Source organism: Tremella mesenterica, assembly GCF_000271645.1.
Source record: "Tremella mesenterica DSM 1558 unplaced genomic scaffold TREMEscaffold_20, whole genome shotgun sequence".
In the NCBI taxonomy this organism is placed as follows: Eukaryota; Fungi; Basidiomycota; class Tremellomycetes; order Tremellales; family Tremellaceae; genus Tremella; species Tremella mesenterica.
This window is the reverse complement of record NW_006711244.1, coordinates 35,440-61,611: the sequence shown is the minus strand read 5'-3', so window position 1 is coordinate 61,611 and position 26,172 is coordinate 35,440. Positions and strand designations below refer to the sequence as shown.

The window sequence follows — 26,172 nt, the reverse complement described above, 5'->3', positions numbered from 1 at the left end:
GGGAACACAGCATGTGTGTGCCCCTTCCTACCGGTGAGGCTGTGAGTTAGCTTAAAGAACACGTCAAGGGCTAAGGGGAAATGAAGCGAGGATGATGAATGATGTTGGAAGAGAAAGAGATGGAGAAAGGATGATGATCAACGTAAAAGGCGAAAAGATGAAACTAAGTAGTGCGATAACACTAGGAGCCTGCCAGAATTCATATGAAACGGATGGGAGAGAGAGGGGGGTCGGGATGTAGAATTCAAATTTAAGTATGACATATACCAGTGATCAACAAAAGTACCGGACGACCGTCCTACTTGACTGCTCCTGTAGAGATAGTGGAAAGCACAGCTTGGATTTGTGACTGGTGTTCACGACTCTGCAACCCCTTATTGGTTTAGAGGCTGAGGGCGACTTGTTGTATGATGTGACAGTGCAAAGAAGATAGGGGACCGGTACGACACTCTGATCGATCCCTGGTACATGGTACATTCTGAGATCTGAGAGTTGGGATGAGATACGAGAACAGAAAAGAAGAGAGGAAAAGGCAAATGATTGGTCGAGGATGGGATGAGAGTTTGGACAATACGGAAACACACGGAAACGAGATGAGTGCATGTCGTACAGGGAATTTAGAGGTCAGATAATGTGGACGGCGGACGGCGACAGAGAAAAAAAGAATAGATTGAAGAAAGTTTTATGATCCAGGGTATAAGTGGAAATGTCCAAATGGTCCCAAGAAGAAGATCGGGTCAAGGCGGAATCGATGGAAGAGAGAACAAGTAAAGGAGAGGTCGGACTGATCGAAGAGGTCAAGAGAAAGGAAATGAGAAAAGATCGAAGGGTCAAGAAACAAAGTAGAAGAGGTGAAAACGAGATGATATTAGGGAAAGAGTTGAATTGGGGAATAAATCGAGAAGAAGAGGAGGAAGAGTACGAGGGAGAAAGCCAAAAAAAGGAGGTAAATTGAATATGACAAGACGGATCAAAAGGATTTCGCAAGAAGATGCTTGGAAAGAAAGAGATCTAGGCAAAATTAAGAACAGGACAGAACAGGGATTGATCAGACGAAAAAAGTAAGGAAGAAAAGGGCGAGGAGGAGGAGGTATTGGCGCTCCATAGGACTGACAGATGTTAGGGAAATAAAACCTGAGGGCCAAAAGACATAACGTTGATCTCGCCTTTTGTAAATCCTTGTTTTTCATTTCCATCTTTCCCTTTGTGTCGTTCGACTAGTCTTGCGATTAATCGTTCTCCGGGCCCTTTTCGTCGGATCGGTCTCCCGACCCTTTTTCGACCCGTCGTTCTCCCGATCTTTGATATTGCCCTTGCCCGTCTACGCCATTTTGTTCCCTCCCTTCAAATTCATGTCGTTCTGGTATAATTGTTGCTGATCATGAAGTTGTTAGGTATATGCTGTCGTAGATCATGTGTAAGTTGTTCAGGTATAAACTACCGTTGATCATGTCCGAGTCGTTCATTTTGTGTGTGAGACAGTTGTCGTGATGATTGATTCAAAGACGAGATCTCTTCTCCTTTTGGAATCTCATTGACGACACTCGACCAATGATCTAAAAACCTCACCACAAGACCAATCGAGTGGGGCTCAACCAGAGATGATCTAAACCTGATGTTTCAACTTTCTGATTCGACCCTCTTTAGGTTGACGAGCCGACCGGTCTACACGCGTATCAATCCGTTGACCGACTTTTCTAGATGGGTCGACATTGAGGAGAGGTGGAGTCCCCCGGGTCCGTCATCAACGACAAAAGGGGGAAGAGATTGAGGGTTTGATCGGGATGGGTATTGAGATTTAGATTGGGTTTGTAGACCGACGAAAACTGTGGATGAGAAGAAGATTGCGGGTGAGAAAAAAATTGTGAATGAGAAGAAGAAGAAGGGTGTGAACGCGAAGAAGGATGTAGCTCGACCACGCTGTCAGACGTCACAACAAAGGTCCCATTCGATTTTCAAGGTTTGAGTCTCCAAACGTCCCAGTTCCAGGTAGATCCAAACCGGCAGAGGCGAGCGGTCAGGGACAAGAGTCGAGAGGTGAGGATAAAGTCGGATCTAAAGATATCACAAACGGTTGTAGACGCTGAAACGGTCCGTCTCTCTCTCATTCTGACTCTCTCAATCGTTCATGTCATCATCATGATGTGGATGTTCATTTTGATTTCGGTATCTCCAAACAGTTTTCTCGACCTTTCCATCGTTTTCGTGCGGATCGATTCCCTCATCTGGATGAATATCATCTTGATTTTCTTCGAAGCTCTCTCTGTCCTGATCCTTGGTCATGACTCTGACGTGACTCGTCTTTTCATATCCACATCGCCTCGGATTGTTGATCTTGTTGATTGAGGGATGGACAAAGCATCCTTGTCGTTCTTGGAAAGATCATTCCGGTCTCGACGGTCTCGATTTGTCGGATCACGAGTCAAAGTCATTCCGTCGAGATTCGGATTCAAACATCGGAACGGGCCTTCTGTTTCGGAGATGGAATCATGTCGCTGTCGATCAAATGGTTGATGTTGGACGTGAGAGGATCAGAACAAGGAGAGGAATGAAGGACAGATCGGGCTTGAAACTTTGAATCAACAATTCCAGAACCAAGGTCTCATCTTGTCTCGATCCTTGGCTCGTCCCGACCCGACGTCCCACGGTGGGTCGAGTCGCATGAAGATCTATAGGATCAGGACGGGAAAGAGAGAGAGAGAGAAAGAGAACGAGAACGAGATTGGATGTGAGAGCAGAATGCAAGGAGACAATGACGATACCGAGTGAGAAGACCGAATCGGGTGTGGACCATGTTGATGAGATGATCTATCGAGGGTGCTAGAGACCGGCGGAGATGATTAGATGAGAGGGTAGCGAGGTGGTCAGGTCAAGATACGCTTTCAGGACCTTAGACAGTTACATGTTGCCAACCCACGCCACAAGTCGAGTCGTTAGTGGTGGGTGTGTTGGTGTTGAAGGTGGGTGTGTTGGTGTTGAAGGTGGGTGTGAGGAGTGTGTCGGATCGTCCTGATTCTATGATACAAATCAGCACGTTGCCGTTTTAAGTCAATTTGCCGTACATTGCTCTCGCTCCAATACTCTGTAAACATGAGACCTATGAACGATCCAACACTCCAATACGACACACCGACAGGTACGAAATGCATGATTGATGAACAATCCAGAGACTAGACAGAGGTAGGGAAAGAGAACAACTCAAATGGGGAATCAGACCGACACACCGACGGATATGTACGAAATAGATGGACGATGGCCAACCCAGAGACAGGGGGGGAACCAGAAATTCCAAGACTGACCTGACCGTTCAACATCTCCCTCCCACCCCCTTCCAGCATCGATTCTCAACCTGTCAATGAATTCTTTCATTGCATCTTCAACGATCCTCTTCCGTCTTGCGGTTTGGACCGTGACCCATGATCGAACGACTTCAAATTTCCATCCACACCAAACGTCTCGTCACCGTCACCTCTCAACTCTCCTGCTCCATTCTTTTCTCCCACTCCCACAAACCCACCTCTGGCCGGATGTGCCCGCCTTGGAACAGAGACAGAGAGACGTTGATCCAAACGTGGTTTCCGATGATGGACGACGTTTGAACCCGACCATCCAGAGTTGTGGACAAAACAGCAGGTCTTTATCAGATCTTTGATCTCTGAAGCTATACGAAAATGACCAATCTAGGCAGACTGCCGTCTTTCCTCGCCATGGTGAAATTTCGGTTCAACTGGATGAAAACCCTCGATCGGATTTGAGTTTGAAAATGCAGGATGAATTCAAACAAACGGTCGGTCTCACTTGTAGAGGTCAAATCACACCTGTACCTCGATCCGTCCTTTTGGCTGTTGTCCCGGTATGTATCTAGTTGACTTCAACTATCCAAAATCCCAGACGCCCCAGAGCGATATGACCGCCTTCGGATCCCCGACCTGCGCGATGTGTCGAACAATCTCTCCCAGTCTCGTCTTTTTCGACTCGTGGTGGTGTTCGAACACATTCAACACATGAAGTGGACGTCTGACTAACTTGGATCAACTTGACCAGAATCTTTTCCCTCTCTCTCTCGCTCACTCCATCCGAGCTGAGTCTACCAAGTTCGTTGTCTGCACACCCGCTCCAATGACCAACAGAAACCTTGATACTTTGGCCTTCACTTGCGACTCAATCATGACTAGTCCGTTTGAAATGACGTTTGGACGACCATTGTTTGAGGAAAGATGATCTTGGTTGGGTGTATCAACGTTGGCAGAACGGCGAGCGATACTGAGCTCAACTACTCCGACGATTTGCAACCCAACCGATCCTTGATCAAACATAACAAGAAGTGTTTGAGATGATGGCGTTCTTGACGTCTAAATTCTCCTTGAGATTGTTCTTACGGTCGTTCATATATATCAAGAGGGTGATCGTTCGCGTGTGTGCGATCTTCAACATGTCGTGATCCCGCCTTGACGTGACATGTTCATTTTCCAGCATACCATTTTTTGTCTTCAAAGCATCATTTCCCGTCAGGAGGTTCTCTTGCTTTTTGTCAACAAAGCGTGTTGACTGGTCAGAGGGTGATGAACCCTTCGTAACTTCTCGTATCCCGCAGATATCACATCAGATTTGTCTTTCGATTCCAACAACTCTCTCAAGACGGTTCTCTTCTTCTTTCAGGTTGACCACTCTGGCCAGATTGACGTCCGGTCGTCTCTGGGTATCGACCAGTCGTTTCCCAGTGTGCCCATGTTTCACCCGTAGACAAGCGTGTGACGTTTTGAGGAATTTATATTTCTCTGATAATTCTTCATTCTCCGTCAAAGTTAATTCCTTCTCTTTTGATATCATATCCTTTTCTTCCACCAATCCTTCCAGTTGAGTTGTTCTCTCGTCGATTTCAACTTGATGTTCAACCCCTCCTTATCTCCTGTCACCAAGTCCAACTTGGTACGCAACTCTTGGTGCTGCTTCATTACAGACCTCAAAGTCGTCTTGTACTCGCCGAGCTCATCTCTGACTGATCTCGACGTCGTGTCCAGTTCGTTCATCCCCTTCGCATGGATAGGCACCAAGCCCTCGCCGTGGGTCCGTCTGGCTGAAGGGAAAAGAGGTGAGACAGGTCACGAGGATGAAAAATGTCGTAATCCAAGTTTATTCCGGGATTTGATGGGCGATAGTATGATCTCTTTTACTTTACCCTTTTCGAGTTCCTCAGTCGCAATCTGGATTTCAGCTTGAATTTGACCGGATGAAAGGGATACTGAAGGAATCGGGATCGGGATCGAATTGGAGGGTGGATGATCTGAACGAATGAGACGAGACCGGTGGTTCAGTCTATTCAAATTCAAATAAGACCCAAGGTTTTGATAAAGGTGAACGGATCGATTCACAACGTTCCGAAAGACTGCTGGTCCTTGGAATCCGAAGTAAGACTTGGAGAATCTGTTGAAACCGTCCTCTATCGAGTTGTTCAGTGATATATCTCCGTTCCATCGTTAACGATTCCATGATCCGTGTCTTCTTGTGCCCGCCTCGTCCCAAAGTCTTCATCTCGTCCATATCACGGCAAAAGGTTTACGAGGACCTTTCCCCGAAAGGCCTGATACAATGAACATGCCAAGCGTATTCAGGAACCGCGATCACATTGCGGATGTATTGAGCTATGAGGGCTCAGATTCCTGAAGAGACTGACCCGGTCGGGGAACGTTCTTCTTGTTGTTGCTCTGACTCGTCATCAGACTCTTGTTCCTACTGCCTTCCTTTTTGCTCCTCCTCTTCTTCTCTTCCCTCGCGGTCTGATTTTCCATCGACTTCGTCCTTGTTCTTTGGGATTTGCATTTGGTGCCGAGGTAGGGTATGATTGTGATTTTTGACCCAACCTCATCATCGACGTAGTTCGTGACACCCGTGTGTGTGGCTAGAGTGAGAGCATGTAATAGGGGTTTCACTCGACGAGCGGCTCGTGACATGTTTCCTCATCTCTTCCGTTGACCCCCTCCATGTTCTTTTCTGTGTCCGCATCGATTCTTTCCTGTCACAGAGTATGAATATTGTCATTGGGAAAAGAGACGGAAGATGGGTTTGAGGCTTGGACCGCGGTGATGGGGGGGGGGGGGGGGGGTGGCCACTGAAGAAGAGGGAAGATCAAATTCTAATCGATCCGAGAACTGGGCCATTACTTTTTTTCTTTTCCTTCTATCCTTTTCTTTGTTTCTCTCTCCTCTTGCTCGCTTTTCTCTTTCTTCCATTCTGTGAGATCTATAAGCTCATCCCTTGACGGCAGGCTTAACATGTGAGTCCTGAGTGTGATACAATCTTCTCCACCTAAATCTGAAGTTTGGGGATATCGTGAGTTTCTAATCTCTATGCAAGGAGAGAAGAGGGGGTTGTGCGACCGACCGACAAACATGGAGACCCGAGGACAGGCATGACTCGGAAAGAGGATAGCAGAACCCGAGATAGACAAAAGTGTACACGGAAGAAATCCAGAATCAAGGAATGAGAATGAGGGACAAGGAGCAAAGATACGACAGGGTTGGTAAGATGATGAAAGAGGAAGATGATTGTATACTCACCGTAGCGACCATGACCTCTCCCAGTATATTATAAAGTCATTGATCTAGACCCATCTGATCCTTAATTCCTTCTTCTAATGTCTCTCCTCTCCACGAGTCTATCACTTTTCCCTTCTCTCTCCGTCTCTTTCTAACACGTAAACGCACACACACTCTTCCGTCTTCGGTCGGGTCTCTTTTGTGTCCCAGAATCTCAGCGTCTCGTGATTTACGCGAGTCTTCTTTCCTCTCCTCTTCCATATGACCATGACCATTCTCGATGACCGGCCGATATCCCGAGAGGTCAAGTCAAGAGCATCAATCCTATGAGGTTTTGGAAAAAAGGTAGGAGGGACAACGTCGGAGAGATTTTATGGCGGAACATGACGTGCCTTGTCAGCTAGTTCGAACCCGGGCTTTTGATTTCAGCTCACTTAAGACATGACATTTATAGTACCGCAACGAGAGACGAGAAACGAAGGACGTAAAATAAGAACAAAGATGAACCGAGAGACTTTGTGTAAAGGCAAACATGGGACTAGAAGCCGTAAAGTATGAGAAGAAAAAACAAGGGGCAAAACGTGAAGCAAGAAATCAAGATGAGGATACAAGACAAGGGACGAGAGCCAAGGAGAAGGATACGAATACGGGACAAGATGAACGAGGACAAGGAATGTGAACAAGTAGAATAATGTGGACAAGAGCAAGGAGAAAAAACCAAGAGATGAAACCGGAAAAAGGGGACAAGAAGGAAACACAAGTACCAGCATACGGACAAGGATGCTGAAGATAATAATAATAAGTCAAAGAAGAAGAAGAAGAAGAAGAAGAAGAAGAAGAAGAAGAAGAAGAAGAAGAAGAAGAAGAAGAAGAAGAAGAAGAAGAAGAAGAAGAAGAAGAAGCAGCAGCAGAAAGACAGAGAGGCACGAGAGACAAGGGAAAAGATCCCTACTGAAACTCACTTGGAACAAACTCTCATACAAATTCCCCTTTGACCATCTTCATATCTGCCTCGATCTCCGTTTCCCTTTCCTTGTCCACCTTGTTCTCGTTCCTTTTGATCAGGATCAAGTCATTTAGTCGGTCTGGATCACACCCGAGTAGTCTCCCAACTTGTTCTATCAACTCTTCCTTTTCTCTTCAATCGTGATAGTTAATTTCTTTATGTAGTTTCTGTTCCGTCCCAACTGTGGACGTGAGTGGTTGGGGTGGCGGAATTGGACGACCGTTCGAGTGAACAAACGGAATGTAAGATCTTCACGACTTGGGTCAAGGTATCATGTTGGAGAAAGGTAGAGAGTGAGGATGATCTCGATGACCATTCCTTTTCGTGTGTCACTTGACCGTCTTTCTTCTTGTCACCTTTTTTCACCTCTTTTCACCGTGTCCTTCTCATCCCTCGACATGTCATTCTCATCCTTCATCGCGTCGTTTGCGTTCCCACGGATCATCCTGTCATACTTTTCTTTTGAAAAGGTCTGGTCGGTATCATAGGCATTGGATTCGCGAGCGTCAAGATGGTAGTCGGGACTGTCACGTAGAGTTGAAATGGGATACAGATCTTGGACTCTTGCTTCTGTCTCTGCCTCTGCCTTTGCGCTTGAAGGACAAGCTTATATGGAAACCGCCTTGGTCTGCCTGTGACATACTCACCCCTGGATTTCTCCCGTGTGTCAATGTCGAATCGTCATTCCGGTCGGAATGGGACCTAGGGGGCATGTCACGAAGGACGTGACAAGTTAGTCTGGATAGTGTTAGGATGGGTCGGGTATTTAACCAGCGACGGGGCGGTTTGCAGTAACCGCCGGTTAATAGGCCGTTTTGTCGCAGTGGTTTAGATCCCTGTTCCATTGGGCACTGTTATATCGTCCCAATGCTGGTTAGTCGGTCTCGTGACAGGGCAAGAGGGTTCAAAAATCGATCTGAAGAGGTCAGCTCTGTCACATATCATGCAAAGAGACGTCGATAGTCGATGAGAAGAAATGTCATGTTATCAATCTTAAATCCTGGTATAGAAAGTTGAAGGGTGTTTTCCCGGTATTATGAGCAAAAAGAAGAAAAGAAACAAAGGATTCACAGACTGACTGTGATAATCTTGATGTGAAACCTGTACGTATTCGGCTTCATACGTGTCCTGACGTTCCCGAACATATTCAATCACCTGGTTTCCTCTTTCAAACGTGTTGAAGAGTTGCAGAGGTTGACGTCGCTCGTCGTTACTTCCACCGGTCAAAGATCCATAATGGGGAGCATGAGAGACCCTGAGACCGGTAACACCGGCCGTGCGATGAGAACGATGGAGATCAGAGTGGATGGCAGTTCGCGCCCCGGGGGGCGGGGGGGGGGGGGGGTCCTAATTGTCCTAAAGAAATGGTGTGATGATGGCCACAGGAGGCTTGTTGGTAGTGGAATCTCTGGGTGTTACCAATAGTTTTGTGATAGGAAATACCAGAGATGATGAACTAAACATGTTTCGAATCGAAAGCAGGTGAACGAGACTGTCATTTCTGACAAAGTGGGAGAGACGAATCGGTAGATAATTACAAGCGTCAACATGTTCAAGAAAGGAATGTGTGACGTCACGGTATGGTAGACAATTGAAAGTGACAGATGAGTAAGGTGAATGAATAGGAAAAAATCAAAAAGACACGGAGAAGAGGGCAATGACGGTTGGAAATGACGACTCACTCGGTATACTGTAGTGTATCATTTAACTTTTTTCTCTCTTTTAACGTATAAACTTTTTTTTTTCCCCATGTTGCAATTCCCAAAACTACCCTGACCACTTTGCTCTTATACGACTTTCTCCCATGCCCCATTTCATTCCAAAAGAAGAGAGATCATCCTCACTTTGCTCCGCCTCAAACTCATCATCTTGGGTATATATTAAATCGGTACGACGTTTGAACATCTTGATGAAGGTAGACATTGAAGAAGAAGTAAAAGAAAAAAAAAGATGTCACAAATCCAACTCTCCGTTTATGACAACCTGACTTTCTCACTCACTCTCGGAGAAAATGAATAATTCTTTCACATGCCCTTCTTCCCCTCTCCCTCCTTAGCCTGCTCCTGCCCCAGCTCCATCCGCTTGATCGTCTCAGGATCATCACAGTGATGATTTATTTCATCCCAATGTCTGGTTTCGCAACCAAGTTGCGGACCTACATCTAGGGGATTGGTACGTTCGGTAGGAGGCAGTGTATTGATAATGGTCGGTTGATGATGTGATAAGTGAGGAGGATCTTCCAGATCACACCATATCAAACATCCCTTTTCAGACTGTAGTAATAGGTGTCGGAATGAAGAACGTCACACCGAGTGTATACGGTCAAGGGTGTCCAAAGCGGGTTGACTATTTGAGTGTCAACTATGAGTTCATGCATACAGTGTGGAAGACACAACAAGAACCTTGATGGTAGAGACTACCGATGATTTTGGAAAAAAGTGAATGATGGACAGAGGAAAAGCATAGGTGTTGAGGGGAAGGAAATGATCTGATGATATAGGAATGGAATAAGAGAGAGAGAGAGAGAGAGAGGAGGAGGAAGAGGAGAAGGAAAATGATGATGATGTAGATATGCTGATAAACACTCACAAATACATTTTCAGTAAAGCGTCATCGTCATACTCACACATTAGCCTCCCCGTAATATTCTTGTACCATCATCAACACCTTTGGTTCTATAGTACTTATACCTTTTGCCATATCCGTAGTCTTGGCGTTGTTTCTCGTGTCAACATTTGGGACATTATTGGATAACCCGATGATAACTTGACTCGCTTGATGAGTTTTCCGCTCTAGTTGTATATTTCGACTTTAAGCTTGACATGACATTCGATTGTCAAACACCATTCAACTTTGGTAATTTACCACCTTTCCCTGTTCGAATCCGAGAGGACCGTTGAGAACGTTGATTTCTTTCCACACATGTTCCAAAGCTCGTAGACTTGTGTACCCATATTTCGTACAGTCGGAAAAGGAAAGGGTTTTCAATTCATCATAACTCGGATTAGAATCTTATGAACCTTGTTCTAGAGTTCTAGATGATCGGATGGATGAGAAATTAGGAAAATCATTCAAAATCGTAGATCTTGACGACGAACCATGAAGGACGTCTAAGACCAGAAAACCAAATAAGGTTCTCGGCTTGTTAAGTCGTGTACAGCCTTCTTTTTCCGAGTCAACCACCGTTGAACGTGGAAGACCATTGGAATGGAATTTATTTGTTCACTTGTCCCTTTTGAGGAAGATGGGTTGGGAAGTCTACCGTACATATTTTCAGTTTCTAAAGAGTTTGATATCGACCTGTAGATCCAGAGTGTGGGAGTCTTCAAGCTCTTTGATGAAATCGATCATCAAGAAGGTTCATCTGATTTCATTCCCGTTTTGGTATTGGTGATAACCGCGTTGGTAGAATTACAATCGTAATGCATATTGGAATTGCCCGAGGTTGTGAAATCCGACCAAGACATACGAGATGGTTTTGGAGAATCAACGGATCCTGTGATTGATGAGGAAAAGGTGTATCAGTCTGTTTTTGAAAGTATCAGCTCAACTCTGTATGTCTTTCATTTCATACTAACGACCAACGACCAACGACGAAGACTTGTCTAAGGAGGGGAAAGATGGAAAAAAAGTGATTTCATCATGGTTAAAAGTTTGCAGCAAACTCACCCTTACTTTCCGTTCAAACATGACTCGACGTGAGGCTGTGGCTGTGGATGTTGGGTAAAGCGAGTATATGTAGATGATAGAGAATGAATGATACCAGTTGTTCGAACAAGAAAATGACTACTCTTGAAGTCGGGTTTGGGAAAGAAACCGATCCATTCATCCAAGATTATATCCTCTTCATCGTGGTAAGAGCGCTATGCTAGGTTAAAAGTAACTCACCCCACCCCCATTGATCATTGGTCATTGTCGAGGGACAAAGAGCAAGAAAGAGCGCTCTTTCTGTACGCCTCACCCTCGAACGTACCGTCCGTCGGAATCCAATTGCCTCCGGCGCGCGATTCATGGTGATCGTATGAGGTCGGTTCGAGCTGGGATCGCCAGTTGATGGTGATAGCATAGCGCTCTTACTTTATCGTCGAGGCGAACATTGTTCGGATGAGTTAGGATCACCAGTTGATGATGATGATCGACCTGGCTTTTTTTTACCCTGTTGCTCGTTGAATCGTAGATCGTCCAAGGAAGTAGAGCGCTCTGTTCCCCCCTCACCAAAGGTCGAATGACAAGAGGTAAAGAAAGGATGAGATCAAACATGACGATGATCCTCTAATGTTGATCGACCGACCATACGATTCAAATAATGTTCATATAACCCAAGATATCCGACGCGCGATCACGTTCCCTGACCGAGATGATGACTCGTTCCGTCTCTTGAGCCCGTTCTCTCGCCCATACATCCAACTGCGTGGTGGTGATCTGTTCCAATTCCAATCTGATCCGACGAGACGGAGTATGATCATCCTTCAAAGTCGACGTTGACGTCGGGGAGACGGCGCTTTCGCGTTCGCGTTCGATATCGATCTGGAATGGGAAAATGGTTTGTGGAGGTTGCATCAAGAGAGTGTAAAGCAAGTCTAGAGCGTTTTTACCCGAGCCGGGTGACTAGAGATGATCAGCCTAATAACGATGATGGTAATGGTGTAATCTTTCAAGTAACATGACGATAAAAGGCTCAATTCTAATCACGTCGGTCCCGTGTTTATGTTTATGCAATTTTATTTCTTTGCAATCAACTTTTCAAGGTGAACAAGTAATTCCCCCCTCCCTGTGTCCGACGGATGATGGGTGATTCGGTAAAGAATGGTATGGACAAGTTGTCTCCAATCAAAGAAAGGCATGGTATGAGAGTATGGGAGTGGGAACATAAAAGAAAAGAGAATACGTCCAAACAACTCACATTCAACAAGCCTTGAGGTTCTGGATAAATGTCAAATTCCAAACTTTGACCCCAATCTTTCGAACCGTACTCTACCCCTAGCCAATCTCCCAAGACTCCCAATTGATACGTTCCCATTATATCCAACGATCGTCGAGCATCTGGGAAATCGGTCATGACGACAAACTGAAGTGAATCCGTGCGGGTGAGAGGAAACAGAGTTAAATCGACAATCCCCAAACACATGACCATGTCATTTTTCGTCCCGATCCGTCGTGGACAGTTGTGCATTGCTCGAGGAGGAACGTTCACCGTTCCTATGGAGAAAGGTACGACCTTGTATTGTGTGGTTTGGATGGAGAGGGATATGATCTGAAGTAATAAAGTCATGCTGGGCGGTTTCAATTGTGCGGATGGGTTTTTTTTGGTCGGTCTCAAGGTAAATTCGAATAGTCGACGGATGTGTTGTCGGATGTGTGTGAGATCGTCTGGGGCGGTGATTGATTGGGGAGGGGGGGGGGGGGGAGGGAGAGAGGGGTAGAGGAGACATGCCATCGGTGAAAAAGACTTGAGTGATGATCTAAAGCCGGGATGATTAGGCTCAAGACGTAAACGTTCAAATACACTCGGTAGATCTTTCTGGGTACATCAGTTCTGTATCATTTTGAAAGCGTTTTTTTCTTTTTTTTTTTCTTTTAATCTTTCTTTTTGTTTGGCGGAGAAGGGAGGTGGGGCGTTTCTTTATGGGTATGGAAGAGAAAATAACCTGTTTTGACACAGAGAGAGGTAGGTACGACAAGGGGGGAAAGTTTAGACTCACTCGAGTCAATAAACCACTACCATCTTTTCTCCCACCTTCTTTCACTTCGGTTTCCCCACTGACGACGGCGAATGTTCTTCCATCTCCTATCACACATGGCGTGGGGAAAAACACCGGACAGATCCTGATGATATCGCCTTGGACCGATGATGTGGGGTGAGACAATTCGTGAGAGGGCGTCGAGTGAGAAGAGGGGACAAGACCGATGAGTTTGGAATCGTAGGTACATTCGACGTTTCTGAAGTTGCAACTGGAACATTTCCAATGAGGAAGGACAGCCCCATGAGATAACATGGATGATGGATCGGGGGGTAGAGGTAAATCCGAACAGATACATCGGTTGGAATCACGATTACATCGATGACATGATACTCTAGGTCTGTGATTATAATGTCAGCCAGAGTCATCAGACCATAAAGTTCTAGATCCTAGAATCGGACAACGGTGGCGGTGGGGCTGGGGAGGTTCAGGACAAACACCAGTGGAAGGGATTTGGGGATTGATGGGGAGGTAGTAGTTTGGACGTGTGAGATGAAGAAGGAAGGAAAGTTGGTAAGTGACGAGATGAGTGGAAGACAGAAAGAAAGAAACATGTTCAATATAAAAAATACTCACTCAAACATGTATTCGGGTACTTTGAATTCATCTTTCGTCTTGTCCCTCTTTCCAGCTCCAAGAACGACAAGGACGCCAGTGGTGATGATCTTTATTCTTCGTAAGAGGAAAGGGATCCTTGAGATATGTCGCATAATGAATTCGCCTGTCGATGTGTGAGAGTCAGAAGAGACGATGGATTTGATTGAATAGGGTCTCAAAGCTCCCGGTTTGATCACGTACTGGAATTGAGGAGAGATAGGTTCGAGTGAGAGAGCTGAAGGGGGTTTCGTCGCTAGAACGGGAACTGGAACTGGAACTGACACTGGGGATGTTGGACTGAGAGAGTGAGAGTGGTGATAGTGAGATGGAGATGGTATGGGTGTGGGTGTGGGTATCTGTAGAAGAGAAGGAACGTTGTTGTCATCTTGAGAGGAGGAAATAGGTAAGTTGGTCGAAGAAGAGGTTGTTGATCTTTTCCTCTTGGAACTTGTTCGTCCTGATCCAGTCGCTTGAATTGGCATCGAATCCGGATCCGCTTGAGCATTGAGAGAGGTAGATGAACTAGGTACGACCAATCGTATGGTAGTTGTTGAAGGTAAGGTAGAGTTGGAGTTTACCGTCGCCTTGACCCCATCATGCCTATCTTTTGATCAATTGCCTGACCAGTGAGAACCACTCTTTTTTCCTTTGGCGATAACCCAGCGCGATGGAACATGACTTTCCGAAACACAATTGACATGCCATCTTGCCTTTCGGTCTACCTCCCTTGTTGACGGGTTTGGTGGAGATTGCATCCATACGAGATGGCCTGATTCTTTTTCTGTTTTGAGGGTTTGGGTCAGGAGGGGGGATAGAGATGAGACAAGGTGTTCCCTGCTTGAGGCAAGTACGACATGCAAGATGATGAGTAAGAGGGAAGAAGAGATCTGGGTGAGCTAGACATTCAGCCTGTGATCATTAGCTCGAGTCATCGGGTGGATGAATGGGAGAGGTGACAACTGACCTGGCGAGCTGTCCTCCCTTTGAGCTTGATCGTGCCAACGTCCATGTCAACGTCAACGTCATCATCCCAAGGTTGAAGAGGACGGGAGAGATGTACGAGAGTTGTAGCTGCTTCTATCGTTGACATGATGCTTGTTGTTGTTGTTATTGTCGTTGTTGTTTTGCCGATATATATATTCAGAGTCAAGTTTACGTGTAAAGAGTAACGCAAGACCATTCCTCCTTGTCGTGATCCAAGTGACTGCACTTGTGTCTGCCCCCCCAGCAGAGACGGATGCCTTGTCGAATGGTTGGCGTTCCGAAGCGGGCGATCTGGAGGGTTGAGTGACGACAGTAGACGTCGCCTCGTAGACGTATAAAATCCAGTTCGACTACAATCGGTCTCGAATCCGTACCCGTACTATCGAGTCAAAGCAACTACTTCGATTGGAAACTTGCCATGGAAAACTATCTCCTTATCCATGGATGTCTTGGGATAATCAAAGGTACGGATGTCGAACCGTACCGTCAACCTACGATCGCTCGTACGGTTCGAGCAGGCTCAGTCGTACCTACAGCTGAGGAGACTATCACCCACACCTCACTTGATTCAGATGATGAAGAGCGCTGGGAATCGTGGCGTAAACGCGAACTTCGAGCTCAAGGTGCGATCATGAGTAAAGTCGAACGCGGTTTGCTCATTGATCTACGATCTCTTCGAACCGCATACGATATGTGGAAATTCCTTGCAACAGATATGCAACTACAAACACCCGAACATCGTACGGATGTCGAACGCAAGCTACGAATGCTTATGCTCAAGTCGAACCCTACGGATACGGAGATGACCCAACACCTACAGAAGTTTAACCTACTCTGGCTTGAAGCTGAAGAGTCAGGATGCAAGTTCTCAGCCGATACTCGTGCGCTCTGGTTCCTCGATTCGCTTCCTCGAAGCGACTTCAAAGTCATGCGATCTCTATACATTAATCTCCCTACGACTTCAAAGACGTGGGCCGAACTTCGACGCTTGTATCAAGTCGAAGTCGCAGATCGCGCACGACTCATTACTCCTACAATGTCTGCTCAGATCAATAATACAAGTGCGGATCATGCACATTCGCATACGGATACGCATGCGAATGCGGATTGGATTAAGACAGCAGAGTGTCACTATTGTCATAAGAAGGGACATCTTAAAAAGGAATGTAGGAAGAGGATTAGGGATGAACAGAAAGGGAAATCAAAGGGATCAAAGGGGAAGTCGAAGGGGTCGAAGCCACAAGTCAATACCGCACAAACAAATACGACTTCGACACCCATGGACAATGCGAAGCCTACGATTGATCCCTTCTGGGCTTCAGCTATCAGCCTTACCGAGCCAACCGTACAGTACGTAGGCTCGAAGCTCGTACCCGAATTCCTCCTTGACAGTGGAGCTACCCACCATCTCACACCTGATCGTACGATTCTCTCAAACATCGTACGACTCGACACAGCTATCACGTTTGGTCTTGCGGATACTACGACCAAGGTTCATGTATATGAAAAGGGAGACATTCTACTACGACTCCCCTCTGGTCAAACCGTACGGATCGCGGACGTATACCGTACGAACGTCGCACGACAGAACATCCTATCCGCAGGTACTCTCAAAGCTCGTGGGTGGGATGTAGACTTCGTAAAGGGCGAACTTCGTAAAGGAAAGGAGATTGTTACGATACGAGAACACGGTGTCCTCCCATATGTACAACTGGGGCAGCTCGTACCCAAGACTACGGGTACGATCAATTCGACAACTCGTATTGGACCACTACAAACTGAACACAATCGACTTGGTCATATAGGTCGTAATCGTATTATCGAGCTCGCACAAGCGGGGGAGCTACGATACACTGCGGATGAGTTGAAGGCAGACTCGTGGCGTACGGATAGCTGCGCGGTTTGTCAAGAACAGAAGAACACTCGACTTCCGAAGAAGGATGTCAGTCCGCACGGCACTCGTAATTGTGAAATCGTACATTCGGATATCTCAGGACCCCTACGACCTTCGGCGCAAGGTGCGACATACATCATTACGATGTACGATGACTACTCAAAGGTGAATCGAGTTGTGACCGCGCCGAATAGACAGAATGTCGTATTCTATCTCAAGGAGTTTGTCGCAAAGATCGAAAGACAACTCGGTGGAACCGTACGATTCCTTCGTACGGATGGAGGTAGTGAATACGCAGGATCGCAGTCTCGACAATGGTACACAGAGAAAGGTATCATACATCAGATCTCACCGCGATACGTACCCGAACTCAATGGCGTAGCACTACAGTCACTCCCATAACACTTCCTGATCCCCTTCCTGGCCCACTGCCTACGCACGGTCCTACAACTCCCGTACGATCCGTATCACCGCAGTCCGTACACAAATGAACATCAGTCATAGAGACCCCTTCGGAAGTAATCCCTTCGGTTACGACTCCTACGGAAGCACCTGCTAAAGCTATTGAAGATACCCCTGTTATGGAGCCTACAACCACGACTACAACTATGATTCAACAACCTGATCCAGTAGTACGAGTCGTACCGCAACCAACACGTACAAGTGAACGACTTCGGGATCGTATGAACGTACAAGGTACACTCTCAGCAGTGACCTGGTTCCCTCTTCAAGCATCTTACTATGGTCTTGCTAGTGAAGTCGCAATGATTCTAGCAATTGAAGGAAGTGATATCGTACCGCAGACCGCAGGCGAAGCACTTTGTAGTCCGCAGAGTACGGATTGGAAAACCGCAATGACTCGAGAGCTCGACAACATCAAATCGAAGAATACGTGGAAGGAGACTACACTTCCGCAAGGTCGTAAAGCTATTGATTCAAGATGGGTATTCGCAATAAAGAAAGATGCAGATGGGAAGATCCTTAAGTACAAAGCTTGACTTGTAGCAAAGGGATTCTTGCAACAACCCGGTACCGACTACGAAGAGACCTACGCTCCAGTCAGTCGTATGATCAGTCTTCGAATTGTACTTACGATCCCCGCATCGTACAATCTCGTAACACATCAAGCAGATGCCGAAGGAGCTTATCTCAATGGTGTACTTGAAGAAGAAATATACATGAGGTACCCAGAAGGTATGGCTCGTGCCCCTGGTTGTAATACACTACGATTATACAAGTCTCTCTATGGTCTCAAGCAATCCGCACAAGTTTGGTGGATCGAGCTCGGTAACGCGCTTGCGACATACAGATTTGTACAACTTGAATCAGATTGGGGAATGTACTACAAGGCATCTAAAGGTTCAGATGGTCCTATTATTGTACTTGCATATGTGGACGACCTCGTAATTGCAGCTCGAACTTGAGGTGTGATTGTACGACTCATGCGATTCCTCAAGTCGAAGTGGACGATGACAGAAATGGGTGAGATGAAGCAGATACTAGGGCTCAAGGTAGTTCGTGATCGTACGAACCGTACAATTCACTTATCGCAACCAGCGTATATCAAACGGGCAGCTGCGGAGAACCCGGTTGCGGTTCGAGCCTACAGTACTCCCCTCCCACAACATGTAGAGGATCTCTACGCCACTTCGACACTGCTTGAAGCTACGACTCCCTATCTCAAGATCATTGGATCATTGATGTGGATTGCAAGTTCAACACGACCTGATATATGCTATGTGACACGATATCTAGCTCGATTCTCAGCCACACCAACTGAAACGCATCTCGCACTCGCGAAGCGCTTAATGTCGTACCTCATACATACGAAAGACTACGTTCTCACGCTTGGGGGAGAACCGTATCAACTCGAAGGATGGGTAGATGCGGATTACACTGGTTGTACGGAAACACGAAAGTCTGCGACCGGCCACCTCTTCAAGTTCTTGTCACGAGACCAACTAACCAGCATTGGGACGATTTAACAGTGCCCTTCAGAGACAGTGGTCTAAACCACTGTGCTAAAAGGCTTATCAACCGGCGGTTACTGCAAACCGCCGGTCGCTGGTTAAATACCCGTCCCAAACACATCTCTAACCAAACTGACTTGTCACTTCGTGACAGTTCTGTAATAATTCGATTCAATGGCAATCTCGAAGACAAGCTACGATCGCGCAGTCTACGATGGATGCGGAGTACAGTGCAACCGCAGAAGCTGCTCGTGAAGCCGTATGGCTTCGAAGTCTATTGACTGAACTTGGTTTCAAGCAGATTACGACACAACTCAACTGCGACAATCAAAGTGCGATATGATTCGCACACAATCCTGGTACGCATGCTCGATAGAAGCATATAGACGTACAACATCATTACCTCCGTGAGAAGATACACAGTGGTGAATTGGAACTCGGATACGTACAATCCGAAATTGCAAGACGCGGATTTTCTTACAAAGATCCTACCACGTGAGGTGCATGAAAAGAACTGCACGCATATACAACTCGTACGACTCGTATCATATATCGCGTCTTATCCTCATTCCGTATCATACATCGCATCACTATCTCTCTTCCCTCCCTCTATCAACCTGGTATCCACTATGACCGACCCTCGTATCGCGAACGCACAGCGTATTATCGAACAAGGTATCCTTGCGGACACACACGACGCCTGCGATGATTGCTTGGCAGCACTACAATACGATGGTACGATCCGTGAAGCTCAACCATGCTATTATATGTTGGATGGTGTACTTGGTAAATGTGCAAGGCGTACTCGACATGGTCGCGCCTGTTACATGCACGATCACGATGTCAAAACCGATGGCCTACGTACTCGGCCTGCTAAAAACATCTTTGCGGTATATCGTAGTGATGAAGAACTTGCGATAGCACGATCTCGACTTGAAGCGTATAACGTACAACACCCAAAGAACTCCACGTCCTCGATTGTTCCTTCGACCGTTGCTACCCCTACTATCATTACTCCTACGATCGCTACAATCGCAACAATCTCCATGGTTGAAGACCTACGTATCGCATGTCGAAAACTCGCAGAAGTTTGTGAAATCATCACCAATTCTGAGAATGTACCCCTCTCCTTTGCCGCACGACTTGCGGACCTTGAATCCAAACTCGAACCGTACGCTTACGACGACTCTCGCATTACCACTCATATTCCTGTCGAGTCACATGTCAATCAGTCCCATATTCACTTTGACGACTTCAACATTGACTACGACTACGACTACGACTACGACTACGGCGCTTAGAGCACCGTAGACTCCATTTCGTACCGTGCACACGAGATTTCCTGGTTTGCTCGTGATACTGCCTTTTCATCCCATACGTCCAGGTTTACGATATGGTCCTCTTTAGTCTGTTAGAATCTATTAGTTAGGAGTCAGTGTCATTAGGGGGAGTGTTGATTAGTAATGCCACGTAACTACGACTCGAAACTGTTCATAGATACGATACCATCCTTAGTCTTCGATGCAACTCTTTACTATCATCGTAATCGTATTTGTCGTACACTTCGAACACTCCCCACCTACTCCCAGGAGCCCCTGGGCCATCTAACTGGTACCAGAGGCCACCTACATACCCTTCTGTACCAAATTATTAGGATTTTCAACCTACCTTTTGTCCACCCGTGTATCCACCACCGTATGCTCAGGGCAGACTCAGAAAGGGCTCAACCTTTGCAGAAAGGAGTGTCCTAGATGCCAGGCATGGCGGTATGTGACAGGATTTCCCCCTGTGATGTATAGGCCGCAAGACAGCTGAACTCAATGGACAGTAGGGGGGGGGGGGGGGCAGGTGGATCCATGTATCTTGGTGAGTTCTTCACATTTCAGTCTAAAATTTTTAGTGACAGGTAGAGGAGGAAGTGCTTCACATGTCTTTAAAAAAATCTTGTTGATTTTATGCATACAACATGGACGTATGAAGTTTCACATCTCACTCACTTTGACCAGAGGACAGAGAGCTTGGAAGAGAGGTTGTTGCAGATTCATGTGGTATGCACGCCTAACAACGGATATGCATGCCTATTGGCTGGTGACGTGATAGTGTTGTGCGTGAAGAGATTTTGTGTTGTGCGCAAAGCCCGCTTCATTTGCACATAAATCAGGACATCTAAGACTAACAACAGCAAAGTACATTGGGAGAATGAGAGATACGGGCATCAGGGGCATGAGAACGGCAAAGTTATGAGAAGTTAGGTGAAGTTGGGGGAGTAGGGGACAATGGGATCAGAAGTACGGCAAAGTTAAGCGAGGATAGTTTGTTTGCTTATTATTAGATGATAATACAGAGGGGGAAAAGAGCATGCATCGAATCTACATGTCTCTATACTTATCACATTCCACTCATACGCAGGAAACCAGAGACGATTGAATAAAGTTCAGGTGGATAAGTTGACCAAAGGGATATTCGACGGAAGGGGAAATTTTCAATGGCGGTTTGGCCGTCCTGGGCCGAACCTATCGGCTAACATAGTTGAAGGGAGCAAAAGGTAGTTGGGGATTTGGGGATGTAGGCCAAAGTACGGTGAAAGTATGTCTACACGTGAGGGGGTTGGATGAGGCTCCAGGAGGAGTTCTTCAGCGATCCTTGATTGTTGTCCATAGTGGAAAATTGATAGTGATAGCTACACCCAAAATCGAGATACAGCGCCATCAGTGAAAAGCCCGGCCATAGTAACTAGGCCAAAGTATGGCGCAATTGCCATCAGATCAAGGTCTGTGCCCTCCTGTTTGGGTGAGACATCAACTCCCAAAGCACAAAGTTAGCCGAGGTTCGTTGACCGTCGGTCCGTCAGGCAGAAGTTATTTGAGAGGCGTGACACAAACCGTCTTACGTTGACCTCGCTGACATAAGACGATTGCACGGTGAAGGTTTACAAGGGGTGTGACTACAAGGGATAAAGTAGTCACTACTTGTGTATTGGTCAAAGGTGGTGAATCAACTTGGATGGCTCCGGCAAGCTGTGGAAGGTTCTTGAGGAAATGAGGTAAGCTAGTCAATGGTTTGAGGTCAAGTGAAGTAACATTCGATGATTTGATCCTTGGGGAAAAGAGGGCCAGAAAGGCTGGCTTTTATCCTTTTTGGCCTCCTCCAAAGAACCCCCTGTCTGGGTGGCAAATGAACCTTTGATTGGGTCATGAACCGGTTCTATGAGGTTCTCCAAACCCGTTCTAGGTGTTTGCTTCCAGAACCCATTCTAAGAGCAACTTGTCCAACCCGTTCTAAGAGTAGCTCGCTGAACCCCTTTCAAGATGTGGTTCAATTTGGGTTCTTAGAAGTGCTTCTTGGAAGCGATTCTTTGGTGGCACTCCCCTTGGCTACAAGGATTTACTAAGACTATGTACAGTATACTAAGGTGTTATGATAGGATCATAACACAGGATCTTCTCAGCCATTACCCTTCCAATCCACTCTGTGTCTTGTTCAAAGTACTCCTGGGGGTAATTTCACCACACTGGATCATCTGATACAATTCCGAGAGGCTGGTTATCTTGGTTGGTGTGGTGGGAATCAGCGGCTGTCAAATTTCAGAGGGGGGAGGTGTAATTTGAGGATTCTCTTGTAGCTTGCGATAGACTCGGACGATTGGGTATAGATGGGAGTCAGCCCAATCAGAGGGGATCTGTCAACTTGCAGTGGTCTTGCTCCAAGCTCTCTGATGCCATTGATAGAAAAACGAATGTCAGTAGCCCTTGAAGTTCAGAACACGGATACATGTTTGTCATTCTTTCGCTTGTCTACCTCACCATGCGCCCGGAAGTCCCGTCACAGCTAGACCCTTGATCACGCACCTGAAAACTTCGGGCGAGCTGTCACTACGCAGTAGCAGCCATAGATAGGGTCTCAGCTGGAGCAGCCTGGATCTGATTATTTATTCTAATTGATTTCGTAATCCATGTACTATTGAAATTTGAATAAGCGCAGGTACGTGTTACCACTTGTGACTGAGGGATCTCAGGGCTGTCAGTCCACTTCAGGCACCTACTTTGGCCCATTCTGAGACTGTCTCAGAAGGAATCAACCCTGTACGTTCCGCCGTGTCGATTCTGATTGATTTCGAAATCCATGTACTATTCAAATTTGAATAAGACCAGGTGTGTGTTACTGCCCATGCCCAAGGGATCTCAGGGCTGTCAGAACTGATTTAAGGGCTTTTCAGAGGCATTCTGAGACTGTCTCAAAAGGAATCAACCCTGTACGTTCAGCCATGTTGATTCTAATGGATTTCGAAATCCATGTACTATTGCATAAATTCTCTTTCCTTCTTTTCAGGATCTCTGTCCCGCACTGCCCGGTCCCGTCCCCTCTCTGCAACCTCACACCGACGTTGTATTTCTATATTTCTACGCTTGAGGTCTTCATTTTCACGCTTCATATCCTCTTTCTGCCGCTGCACTTCTTCCATCTCTCGCTGGAGTTCTTTGTTCTGACTTTCCAACACTTCATCTTTCCTCGCACAAGACTCTAATTCTTCTCTGAGCCGCTCCGATTCGGCTCTCACTTCCGCTACCACTGACTCCAAGACAAGGCAGTCTTCGTCCCTGTCAACCGAACCTTTTGGGGACGCGGCTTCATGTAACGTGTCACGCCTGCGGGTAGACTGCGGTAGCAAAGGACTGCCTTGAGTACTGAAGGGGTTAGTCTCTGGCTCGCCTTACCTTAGATACTGAGGGGACTGAGAGTGTTGGGTTAAAACCAACTGAGTGATGAATTCCCTGTTCTAACCGTAAAAGTCAGTAATATTAGAACAAGGAAAAGAGATCCATTGATGGGGAAACTACAAAATATGGCCGGCTTATATAGACATCAGCACGAATGATTTCCCAATGAGATTTCCAACGACATCTTGAAATCCTTACGTTTCTGCTCGGTGAAGTCTACACTTTTATTAGGTGAGATTCACGCCTACGTATGATGTCACTGAGATCTACGGTGAACAATTCCGAAGCATGATGTCACCATGACATCATTGTTACGGAGTAACAACGAATCGAGAGAACTCCATCGAGTTCGACGGATTAGGAAGGAGAACGGCGGGAGTTGGAGGCAGTGCTGCAGTAGGTAGGGACGGGTTTTCCCTTTTCGAGATTTCCCCACTGGGTTTGCTCAAAAGCGGTTTTTCACCTGTCCGAGTATGTACATAGACGCTTGCAGTAGGAACTGAGAGGAGGACACGGATACCTGTAGACAGTATATAGTACAATCAGCAAAGTACCAACTTTGCTGATTCTTCAATATCATTCTTTGGCTACATCGATTGCAGAGGAGACACGATCCATTAGCACCAGAGCCCCTAGATTTCCACGAGACCTCCATCGAGTTCGACCCAACCTGCGACCTAGTCGTCGTGTTTCCAGTACCGTTACAAGTTGAAGAATCAGCCTTACGCACCTTGGGTCGAATCGGAGAGTACTGTATGCTCACCAGAGGGAAAGCGCGGAAAATGATACCAGAAAAAGAGGAGTTGGAACAAGGGCGGGTCCCAGAGGAAGAAATACCAACAAGTTCTTCGAGAAGTACCATTTCACATGATCTCACTTCTACTACCACTACCCCAGATCCGCTAAATGAATTATCGCAGCAGTTGTCACAATTGTTAGCCATTATGACGATGCAACAAAAGGAACAAAATGCATTAAGGGAAGAACTGGCTACGATGAAAGCTGACCGACAGAACCAACAGATACTCACATCGAAAGGGGCAAGTTTGATCGAAGTCGAAGAAAACAAGCCGTGTTTGGAGCCAAAACTTACCAACAACGAACGAACAGGAAGAACCAGGTGTGCGGATCCACCTACCTTCAGTGGAGAACGAGGAGAATTGGACAACTTCCTTGCAGCATGTCACATGAACTTCGAGTTCAAAGGGGCAGAGTACGCCACCGATCGCAGGAAGATCCTGTTCATGTACGGGTATCTTCGAGGCACCCCTCAAATGCTTCTAACCCCGGCCATAACCAATCCAAGTATATGGAATTCGACCGAATGGCTAGAGAGCTACGACAAATTCATTCAGCATTTACGAACTCAATTTGGAGATAGTAACATGGCAGGTACGGCTATGAGGAAATTGCAAGAGTTAAGACAGACTGATACGGCCGCCGAGTATTTTGCCAACTTTGAACTTTGGTCCACACACCTTGGAAAGGTACCAGATGCAATGAAAATCGCCTCAGCCATACAGGGCCTGAAGGAAGAGCTACTGAAGGTGGTAGTGGTAAATAACACCGACCCTCGAACCAAATCGGACTGGATCTATTTCAAACAGCATGTGATAGGGACTGAGGAGAACCAACGGATGGCTGAAACGATGATTGCAGCGAATCGATGGGCTGCTAGACGCAAACATGAGACGACCTGGCTTCCCCCTCGATCGAATTCGATGCGATTGGATACTAGTTTGTCCAACCCGGTAGAACGCCACTCACAATCGACTGGTAGAGGACCCTTGCCCGGTGGAAAACCAGGGATGATGAATTATGGTCTACCAAATGACCCTCCGGTCACTTGGACAGAGGACGGAGGACGTCTCAGCGAGAACGAAATGACTTGGAGGAGGGAGAACCGACGTTGTCTCAAATGTAGAAGTCCAGAACATTACGCCAACAACTGTCCAAATGGAGGAAATACGAGAAACAACATTAGGGGATCCCCAAACCCGCATAGCTCACCGATTCCTAGTGGATCGAACTCGATCCCAACTGGATCCAAAGGGCCATTAGTTCGAGGAATGGCGGTGACCTTTGAAGAAGAGGGAAACGACTACCTGGCCTAAGTGATGCGACCACTTGCGGCCAGGATCTGCCCGGATCGCAGAGAATTCAAATACCAATAGATCTCAGTAATGACTCGGCCATAATATATATAAAAATACAAACAAAGAAAGATACCCTACAGATTGGAATGTTAATCGATACCGGGGCTACAGGAAGGTATGTGCAGCCGGCCTGTCCATTATACCATCTATTCCCAAAGAAACAATATCAGGTACCACGAAAAATTAGGTTCCTGGATGGAACTACCGCAACCTTAGTGACCGAATATGTAGAAGCAGAATTAGATCTAGGAAAAGGACTCAGGATTGCAACTCGACTGGATGTTATGGCATACGAAGGACCAGAAGTACTAGTAGGACTAGATTTCTTGAGACAGTTTAGGGCAAGGATCGATTGTGGAAAGGGACTGATCGAATTCGACGGAATTGAACGAGATACTGGTTGGAAATACCCAAGATTAGAAGAAGGATTAATAAGAGGAGCAACACTGGAGAAAGGGGAGGACGAAATGAGTGAGGAGGAACTACGACAAATCATACCGACACAATGGCACCAGTACCTCGAATTATTCAAGGTAGAAAGAGCAAGAAGACTACCACCAAGAAGAGAAT

At 46.4% G+C, this 26,172-nt stretch overlaps 4 protein-coding genes across 4 annotated transcripts; 2 read left to right on the top strand and 2 right to left on the bottom strand.

The window, feature by feature from the left end:
- Positions 1 to 11,841: 11,841 nt before the first annotated feature.
- Positions 11,842 to 12,979, bottom strand: TREMEDRAFT_66272 (uncharacterized protein; the record flags this gene model as incomplete). Its single annotated transcript, XM_007008345.1, has 2 exons — positions 11,842 to 12,150; positions 12,446 to 12,979. The coding sequence occupies 2 exons, from the start codon at positions 12,977 to 12,979 to the stop codon at positions 11,842 to 11,844; spliced, it is 843 nt and encodes a 280-aa protein (XP_007008407.1).
- Positions 12,980 to 13,855: 876 nt separating this feature from the next.
- Positions 13,856 to 14,970, bottom strand: TREMEDRAFT_66271 (uncharacterized protein; the record flags this gene model as incomplete). Its single annotated transcript, XM_007008344.1, has 3 exons — positions 13,856 to 14,484; positions 14,518 to 14,776; positions 14,845 to 14,970. The coding sequence occupies 3 exons, from the start codon at positions 14,968 to 14,970 to the stop codon at positions 13,856 to 13,858; spliced, it is 1,014 nt and encodes a 337-aa protein (XP_007008406.1).
- Positions 14,971 to 19,357: 4,387 nt separating this feature from the next.
- TREMEDRAFT_66269 (uncharacterized protein) lies at positions 19,358 to 20,029 on the top strand (the record flags this gene model as incomplete). The annotated part of the gene is made up of 1 exon (XM_007008343.1): positions 19,358 to 20,029. One exon carries the CDS (start codon positions 19,358 to 19,360, stop codon positions 20,027 to 20,029), a length of 672 nt encoding a protein of 223 aa, XP_007008405.1.
- Positions 20,030 to 24,945: 4,916 nt separating this feature from the next.
- Positions 24,946 to 25,560, top strand: TREMEDRAFT_66268 (uncharacterized protein; the record flags this gene model as incomplete). The annotated part of the gene is made up of 1 exon (XM_007008342.1): positions 24,946 to 25,560. One exon carries the CDS (start codon positions 24,946 to 24,948, stop codon positions 25,558 to 25,560), a length of 615 nt encoding a protein of 204 aa, XP_007008404.1.
- Positions 25,561 to 26,172: the final 612 nt, after the last annotated feature.